The sequence below is a fragment of the Bombus impatiens genome, unplaced genomic scaffold (genome assembly GCF_000188095.3).
Source record: "Bombus impatiens unplaced genomic scaffold, BIMP_2.2 scf_0058, whole genome shotgun sequence".
NCBI lineage: Eukaryota > Metazoa > Arthropoda > Insecta > Hymenoptera > Apidae > Bombus > Bombus impatiens.
Window position 1 is genome coordinate 523,443 of NT_176477.1, and position 10,278 is coordinate 533,720.

General features: G+C 33.3%; 1 protein-coding gene across 1 annotated transcript; it reads left to right on the forward strand.

The window, feature by feature from the left end:
- The first annotated feature begins 2,759 nt into the window (after positions 1–2,759).
- Positions 2,760–6,320, forward strand: LOC105681889. Its single transcript, XM_012393370.3, has 5 exons — positions 2,760–4,302; positions 4,887–5,138; positions 5,222–5,400; positions 5,504–5,630; positions 5,957–6,320. The coding sequence occupies exons 1-5, from the start codon at positions 4,095–4,097 to the stop codon at positions 5,968–5,970; spliced, it is 780 nt and encodes a 259-aa protein (XP_012248793.1). The 5' UTR covers positions 2,760–4,094; the 3' UTR covers positions 5,971–6,320.
- The last annotated feature ends 3,958 nt before the right edge of the window (positions 6,321–10,278 follow it).

Genomic DNA, 10,278 nt, shown 5'->3' on the forward strand with positions numbered 1-10,278 from the left:
GCACGCCGCCGCTCACACGAGACAGCGCCACCCCACTTCGCACGCTTCTCTACACGGTGTCCCACCAGTTTCCTCCATGCTTTTCAAAAGTATGCGTTTCACCTACTTTACGTAAGCATTCCTCCTTTATTTCACCAATAATAAATGTAACGTTTTACAGAAATTTATAGACTATTTTCTTTATTTTCCATAACAAATTCGATAAAACGTCCGACTTTACCGTTCGCAATTGAGATCCTAGGTTAAGAGAAATGGCGGGATAAAGGTAATATGTACGTATTTAGTACTTATATATATATTTACAGAGTTGATACGTATAATTATCAATAGCAAAAGATTATAATATTAATTGCGATTAGATACATAGCGTAAATAATATTTTCAAAAAGTTGCATGGAGTTTTCTCAAGATTCTCAGAAACCATTTTTACACATACATAGTTCACATAGTTCACATAGGCTTCACATAGTGTAAAAATTTCGTTTTGCAATTTTCTTCGTTAACATAGTAATGTACATGAGACAAGTAATTGTAATTCTAAGACACCCGGTATTTAGCTGGTCCGGTAAGAATCCATTGCGTTGAAAGCGCAGCGTGTTGCTCGCTACCACGGTGCCCGTTACTTTTCTGCTGTGCTCACGTCATAGGAACTGAGGCTCGATCCCCTTCCACTTTCCATCATCAGTTTTGGAACCATAGTTCCATCAGTTATCAATACATATATCCTTCATCTTTTTACTGAAATCCGAATCGAAATGAAGAAACTAAGACATTTATTACTAAATATGTATTCTTTGGTAGATCAGTTGAGTTTTATCTTAACAATTTTTAAAGCATATATTGCGCTCCATGTAGTATTGCGCATATAGTATTCACAAAAAAAGGTATTACTCGATATAGCCATGACGCTCTAATTTTTCGTGGAAATAAAATTTATGCTACACAGTAATTGTAGTAAAATGAGAAAACGCAATGCACACATCGAAAGCAGTAAAAACTTAGTTCCAGTAGAAAATATGATAATTTCATGTGTTCGTAGAATTCTCCTCTTCTGCATTACTTTTAGGAAAGTCTCAGTCAATTTTTATTCAATTTATCGTAAAATTGAATTAATGAGTAAATTCAAATTGATAAATATATCATATAATCGATATTTTTCCATTAAACGCGTAGTCAAATATATAAGAGTGTTATTGGGCGAAACTAAACGTTGCCCAAGTTGTTCTCTTATAATTAAGCGTTTATAGATATAAAAATTGCATAGCAGTAGGGATGAAGTCGTTGATCGTGTTAAGTTTTGTAGAGTTTCTTCGTTTTAAAAAATTCGTGAAATGTTCCTAAAACGTGCGCTGAAATCTTATACATTAAAAACAAAAATCCGATGTTCAAAGTAAGGCTACTCAAAGTTGAATATAGAATATCGGCACGTATAACGATGTGCTTCCGGTGATCGAACGGTACTAAGAAAATGAGGTTAAACATTATTGGTAATGTTAAACTTTTCAGGTCACAATAAACGGTCCATATACGTTATAGGTATATATTAGTTCCACATTATACCGATATCATATTTCGGTAGATATTCCATGAAATCAGTAACTACATTTTTACATAGATTAAAAAAGTACTAATTGTGAAAATTTTATTTTCAAAATATGCAGTACCATAGAGATTGTGTGCTCATGTTAGAAATTAAATCGAACAGATGTACTATCGGTTCGTTAGTTTCTAGTTGTTTCTATATTTTGTTTTTGTACTTTCTTCATTCTTGTTAATCGCACATTGACTTATGACAAAATGTCAATAATTCCCGCGTTTACGATAAAATCGTACGTTCGATTAGGAAAAGCGTACATTATTATTCCCATCGCCATCTTTGTACCGTATGATCGACGATTAAAATTATTTTCAGTGTCTGCAGTACGGGATCGTGACCTAAATTATTGCAAACGCTAATACATATTTTTTGCATTAGATGATAATAATTGCAAAATTCATCCTACTTTTTTTTCATTAAACGATTCTTGCGACATTTGTGGATACTACTCGCTAGAGAAATCTTCACGGTGCATTCATTAGATTAGAGATCACCCTTTGTAGTCTAATAACCATTTTAATCATGTCTATAGAAACGTGAATGGTTCTGATAAATAATTAACCTATTAACTGAATGCAGTGTAAACTGAAAATTTTTTCACCTTATTATGCTTTATAGGTACCGATAATTTACATGAATAAAAGAAACGATAACATACATAAAAGTCTAAATTAAGTAATATTTACTTATTCATAATACTTACTTATAAATTATACTTATCTACAATAAGTATTAACTTATTATAAATAATCAGCCATGTCACTGCGTCACGCCAGAAAAATTATTGAAAATTCTCAACGCGAGAATTGATTGTAATTTTAATAAATAAATAAATAGAAAAAAAAACAAAATATATATAAAAGCGTTACAAGATCTGACAAATGTGTCAATGGCCTACCACAATATGTACTACGAACCTAGGTAGGTACTGTGAAAAAGAAACACAAGTACCACATATTTTTTTTTATTATTTATTAAAATTACAATCAATTCTCGCGATGAGAATGAGTACCACATATATCAATCAATTTCGAAGATGGTATCTCACTGGGGGGTAGCCATCCACATGTTACTTACCAATTAAGTTAGAAAAATTTACCAAATGTTCAGCTGGATAAATTGTAAAGTTTAAATTAAATAATAAAAAAAAAAAAGAAAAAAGAAGTACCACATACCAGTCTGTGATTTACGGTCTGTAAATTCCATGCGCATTGGTAGAAATGTAACATACAACGCGATTTTTATAAAAGTGATGAAAAACAGAAGTATCTTCCCAATTTTAACAAAATATATATAAGTTTACACTTCTATTGTGTGCATATAATTATTAATTTGAATTTAGGTAAAAACAACACTTAATAATGTAGTAGGTCTCATTGTCAGCGGAAATTGAAAACGATTAAAACTATCGATCCTGCCTCTTTTATAAGACTTTGAGAAAAAAAGAATAAGCTAAATATTACCCGATCCATGTACTAACACTGTTTATAACATTCTAGAAAGCGTATCTATATCCACACTTATTCCGTAATATATGCATAGTTAACCCTCTGACTTACAATTTCTGCACGTTATCACACAAATATTTACTATCTACGAACGTTATGCAAAACGTGTTATTATCACACCTTGAACCGTTAGGTATCTGTGACAAAGAAATTCCTTTCGTTGCTCGCTCGAAAATCATATCAGGAGTAAATAGGAGGTTGTTATCAAATGTTTGCCGTTTCCACCATATTTATGCAATTATGCGTGTAAAGTATAATCACATATCGTGCACCTGCCTAGCAAGAATGAACAGATTAGCGCCTATGACATTACTTTCTAATTTGCATTCTAAGAAATAATCGCATCTGATTTCGAATCGATTATAAACCATAAGTCGGTAATGAAGAACGGTGGGATAAAACATTATAGTCCGTTAAATTTCAGTTTAAAAAGTGATGCCAAGCATTTCAAACTTTCTTTCAGCTAAGTTCTATTCTGTAAAGGGTTTTTAAAGTTTAATCTTGCATGAGAAATTTCCTTCATTATTTTGCGTGGTTGAACAAATTTGGAAATACAGTTGCTATAATAAAAAAAAAATAGATGTGTAAATATAAAAAAAATAACGTAATAAATCTGAAAATATTATATATTTATAATTTTGTATTAAAGATTAATGAGAATACGAAGAAAAAACTATTTCTGAAGTGACCAAGCTTTCTGTTTGATTCGTGCGCGTCTCCAGTGAAGCAGAGAAGTGATTTCAGCGGGGCGATGCACGATAAGCAGTGCAAATTTGTCATGACGGTAGAACCGTGGTGAAAAATTTACGCGTTAAAATATTAGCTTAGGGCTAAGAGTACGACGCCGTCCTTTTTTCGGCGCAAAAATCTATGTTTTTAATGGAGGGGTTAGGTACGGTGTTGCAGGTCGTTTACCTAACAGCAAGTAATATGAGTATAAAAGGACGGTCGAGTCGTGGCAGACGACTATTTCGTTAAAATACCTCACGATGCAGCCGCGAACATTCTGCTTTATTGCCGTTTTCGTTGGTTACACCGTGTTTGTGTACTCCGCCCTCGGTACACCGGTCGCGGTCACAGAGGCAGCCACGTCGGAAGAACAAAAGATTCTCCTTGATTGTCAGCACTCGGATTACAGAACCTACATAAAATGCCTGCGGAGGCAAAAGAGACATCACCCCGTACATGGGGATTTCGGTTAGATCAGACGACTTTTCTATGGGGCGATAAAAGTGATCAAATTGGTTGATGGTTGATGAAAATGGAATTTAGTTGTATCGATAGTTGATTATAAAACAGCGATGCCGATATCTGTTTATTTCTTTTTTACGTTTCATCTTTTTCTTTATTAGGTATCTCTGTTAATAAAGGGAGAGCTTAAAAAATAGTGACTCTTATTGGTTACAAATATTAATTTTGTGTCAAGCCCTGATTCTTATTTGCTTGAAAATATGTTCTTTAATCATGTAAAAATGCAAGTGCAAAAAATAATCTTTATTCTACAGAAAGGTAGTAACGTTTTAATGTGTGCTTTGTGAAATAAGACAAACCTTTCTAATTTGAGATTTAAATAAAAGAGATTGAGCGAGGGGAAGTTAGCTTTGTCAAATCTAAGTTTTCAACTTTTGTGCTGTGTACAGTATAGACTGAAGTATTTTTCCTTCGTCATATAAGTACTAACAATATGATATCCTGTCTATATTTTTCTTTCCTATTCTTCTTATTCAGAATTTTTGCCAAATTATTTCAAATCAATAAATATTATTATGAATTTTATCAAGATCATAATTGTTTGGAGTCGTGCGTGAAGAAATGCCAGACAGAACGCGTGGCAGATTCATGTGAAAAGAAATGTGGTCACTGTTTGAAGAAAACAAAGCATAAGCTTCAAATAATCACAGAATACGAAAACGAGTGCGTTTCTGGAAATTGCAACGAAACTAGTAAAAACAGCAATCATTCAGGAAATACTAACTTCACCACAAATATCGAAATCCATAACGTTATTGGCAATGGAAGTGGAACGTGTTGTCGTAAGTAAACGATCGTTTTGTTAAACATCTAAGTTTAAAGATGAAATTCTTATGTTATTACTATGAGTACTTTGTTTAATTAGCTACGTGTCGACCACCAGTTCCGTGTGGTTATGAGCCCCCGTGCCCTCCACACATATGTCCTCCGTATTGGAATCCTCCTCGACCTTATCCGCAGATTACAGCACAGCCTTCTATAGGATTAGTCTTTCTACTAACGTTTGGATGTCAATATACTAATCAATGGCCTTGCACCGATCAAGTAAGCCTGGTTTAAATATCGTAATTTTATAGCCATGACGCATATTCGATCAGAGCAAATGTGTTAAAAATTCATTTTAATATTACTTTTATTTTTTTTACAGTATATAAGAAATCCAATAGGGCCAATTGATTGTTCAGGTTGTTTATATCCACAGATTCAGACTAGATGCGACGTGTCTTGTTATAATATGGCGATACACAAACAGTATGGCGATGGTGGCATAAGTGGTGAGTTCGATAGATAACGCAATGTGTAATATTATCATTCCTGATAGGATACAAATTATCAATTTACAAAAATATCGTTCTAAATAAATTTTAAATTAATGTATGGTGTTTTTCTGTAACTTTCACTGCTCGGAAAAAAATGGAAAATGTTTTTGTAGCATTTAAATACAACTGTGAAAAAACGATAGATACGAAATGGACAGGAAAATCGCATTGTTAACAAAAAATTAACTTTTTAGATATTGTATAATATTAAAACTAGAAAGTTTATGAATTAATTTTTGAGCAACACGTATAGTGGTTATAATAAATATTTTCATTTTCAGGTACCCTCGGATAATAAGCATAAAAACTTCAATAGTATGTTATTACGGAGCTATAACAGCTATAAAAATAGAAACATAGAAACCAAAATATAATACTTATAAATATATAATGAATATAAATAAAATATAATTACATTAATTTATGGTTTCTGTACTTTAATTTAGACATCACAATAAATAAAGAATTTCTTTGTTAAAACTGTCTGATTTAACTGAACCTATGAAAGGAGAATATCCTCGGATATGTGCTATACATAATAAAATTATGTGTTAAATTACACTATAGAAAAGAATTTTAATTCTTTATAAGAATTTATTAATATTTCTATAAAATTGTGTTTAGAAAACAGTTGATGTTAGCAGTTTAAAAAGTGCTATCTACACACACATCACTTATCGTCATCGCTTCACGACATTCTGCGCCCATAGATGCAACCTGTTTAACATGAATGTAAATGATTGCATACCATAAAGGATGTGTCGAATACTTTAATTGTAAGTCCTACATATGTACCTAGTCCAGCGCTTTCGAACGAAGCATCAAAATTTTTTAATAACATATAAATTTTCATACCATAATATCTACAAATAAATAAAACTTCATATCGTACGCACGTATATAGGAAAATCTTGTTATTATTGTGTTAATTGTAGTTTTCAGTTTTTTTTGTAATAAAGATTTTATTATTTAAAACGTGTCTATATTATTATATCTATTTAAATAAGTTTCTTTTTCGGGAAGGCGTAGTAGCATAAAGATTGGAAACCGCCGACTTAGATGATTATACTTTTTAAATATTTTAACGTTTGTACGGTTAACTTTCCTAATAACAAATTTAACTTCTCAAATTATATCTTCTTTGATATTTGTATATATAATGTAAAACAGACAGATCTATTGAGTGAAAAATTAAGGAACTTAAAAGTCATTGTTGCACGAACTTATGATCAATCTAGGTAATTGTAATTTCAAATACTATTCGTGCAACAAAGACTCGATAAAACCATCGTATTTTATCTGTTTTTCGAACCTCCTCAACGCCCTTTTCAAAAATAGAATGGGACACCTGTTGATCGAGCAGAACCTTTACTTGAGGAAATCTATTTACAATGGACATCTTGGTCACGTGTCTGTGTAGGTATCGATCGGTTTTTAGCTGAGACATATCCCGTTTAAAAACCGAGAGCCGATACAAATGTCAACATCAGGTTTCCACTAGCGTTTTGCTTAACACTGATACGATATTGATTCAGGCGTTAACCAGGAGCGAAATAGTAAAATGGCAAGGTGCTTTCGTGGCAATGTTTCCGCGGGGACGGTAATTGATGATGATCTCCTTTGTTGGACTAGTGATCTCCTGTGGAGGAGCGAGGCTTGATGCGTCAGGTGTCGGAAACAGGTGCTGGATTCACGATGATCGGAGCACGGCGCGGTCTTCCGTTCTGTTCAGGTGCACCATGCTGAAACATACTGCTATTACAGTTTACGACGAGGGCTAAGAAAACTGGCGGAATTGTTTCTTGCGTTTAAGGGCGCAGGTGAAACGAAACGCGTACGACTACGCCAAAGGTACCTATATTGCACGTATATATCGTTCCTGAAGTTTACTCTGGTATAAAACTGCAAACGGTAATGGATTCTATTTTATTCCAGTCGACGCTATAACAGTCAAAGAACTTTGGGATAAACTATCGTCGTTTCATTGCTGTGACGACCACTGCGAGATCGGAACATTATCTGTCGATTTCAACGATAATTACCGATGTCTTATGGCTTGGAAGAATGGAAACGTTGCGCGTATGTATGTATTTCATACCATTTATTTCATTCCCTTAGAAGCTTAGATTAAGTGAATTGCCAAAGTAAATTGCATTTTATCGACGTTTCGATCTTGTTTGCGATCTAATTTAAAGACTGCTGGGTAACTTTATAGATGAATTAAACGTGACACGCATTTTACAGATACTGAAAAGAATAAAAGAGAATTTTTTTATTATCTTCTTCACATTTATGTACCTTACCTCGATCGATTGGCGGTTAATGAAATTTGCAAACGGTGAAGGAACGTGTATATATAGTTTAATGACTTAAGAAGATTGTAAATCGAATGAACCATCCGATTGAAAATATCTTACAAACACGTACCTATTACATGTTTCGTAATACGATGGATAATGTTGGATAATAGCGAAAGTGGTCGCAGCATTCAGCCGTGGGAATGGCGGCTTATTTCTCCTACTCGCACATCCATTCGAGCTGTAGACGTATTCTTTTCTAGGCAGAAGCTAGTATTAAGATAAGTGTTCCAACGTCGTCTCTTACAGAAGATTCGCGACCGCAATATTTTATTGATTTTCCAAGAAGCCCATTGTATTCAAAAGATTTTTTTATCGTGTACAGATACATGTTTCTCTTTCTTAAGTCCTAAGCACTTTCTTTGTCATACGAAAATAATTATTTCCGTAATTATGTATTTAAAATATAAACTGCAAATATGAAACGTAAGTGTGTCTCCTTGGACTATTATTATTATAATCTCCTTATTTATAAGGATGAAGTATAATGCTAGTAAAACATCATAATTATAGCCATAGTTTTGACGATACGGTAAGGTTTTTTTATTTACATATATATGTATACATTATCATTGCAGTGTTAAGTATCTGACGCTGCGTCAGCTTTACGCTATTCTAATTTTTTATCCTTATCATAGGAAATGTTTGCTTTGTTGCAGATGATAGAAATTTTCAATAATACATTTATAACGAGACAACCATGTCAAGTAAGCTTTAACATGATATTATGTATTATTCCTAACATCAGATCGTATATGTATTTTCTTTGGAATTACACAAGCGATCGTGTACGAATCCATAGAAAGTTATTGGAAATAATTTTCTCTTCTTCGCGTGTCATGAAAACTTGTGGCATCACTTTTACTTAATTGTCGTTTTTGTATAAATCACATGTACGTTACACGCACATCTAATTATTTATTATAGAGTTATGTAAGATTTAGTACTCAAGTTTGTAAGAAATATAATCTATATTTCGTAATTGTACGTTTGCGATAACGCGATCATAAATCTTTTAACGAAATAAAATAAAATAATGAAAAACCTAAACTCAAGTATTTCATTCATAAACTGTTTCACGTCTAAACAATGCTATCTAAAAATACAATAGAAAGTATAATCGAAAGCGGGCTTACGGTATTTATTTGTGAAGTAATAAGTATCGGTTGCAGGATATTTTCGCGAGTAGATTCTAAGGTCATAATTGTATTGTTACAGAAGACAACTGGTTTCTGCTCGAGAGAAGGTTTCATCAGCGAGCATTCGCCGTGCAAATTCTTCAGACAATAAGATATTTTATTTGTTCCTTGCGATGTTACACAAAATGAATCGAACGCCTTCTCTCAGAACAATCAAATTTACTACGGAGTACCGTCCATGCTGCTCCAGGAACGAGAGATTCTTTCTTTCTGTCAAAAAATCGTTTCACGCGGTGTACGCTTCGTGCCACGATAAGTATCGTTATCTTGCTGAGGTCAGTAAGTCTAGAGACGGAGGAACAATTTGCGAAGCTTTCGAGATCCACATTTCTTAAAATAATGTTAGTAAATCGACTGAACATTCTCTCTTCGTTTCTTTCTAGAGAAAACTGTCTAATTTTCTTTAGAAAACTGCCGCCATCTTGGATTGGAATAACTTTTTAAATATTTTCCTTTGCATGTTACCGCCGGATCGAAATCCAACAGGGCGGTAACTTTCTAAATAATTATACTCTTTTCCTATAAAATGTCATGCATACGATATTGAAATAAGATTAAAAAGATTGTAAGGAATATGCATTTTACAATATTCTATATAATTATACAATTTAAACTGCACTTCATTGTTGTTATTTCAAATACGCTTAGCTGATATCCGACTCGATATAATATCATTCGCTCGCCGTACTGTGCGGTCACGGAAAGGAATGGCCCTCCTGCGAAGGCAAGGGTAAGCGCCTTGTAACATCAAACCAAATCTCAATCCACATAGACCAGGCCATAGACCGAGGGCAAGATGGCATCCAGATGTTTACGCATCCTTACCTTCGATAGTTTTAAGGACCCACCATAAATCTTGGCATTTTTATAGTTAAGGTCCTTCGGGCCAAAAACAAGCATTTTCTTCTATTTCCAGTGATCTTTACATTTTATTCTCAACGCGAGAATTGATTGTAATTTTAATAAATAAATAAAAAAAAAAAATCTTTACATTTTGTTTACTACGAGAAGATACAGAAAGATAGTTTTCTCACGTTCGGTATTTTC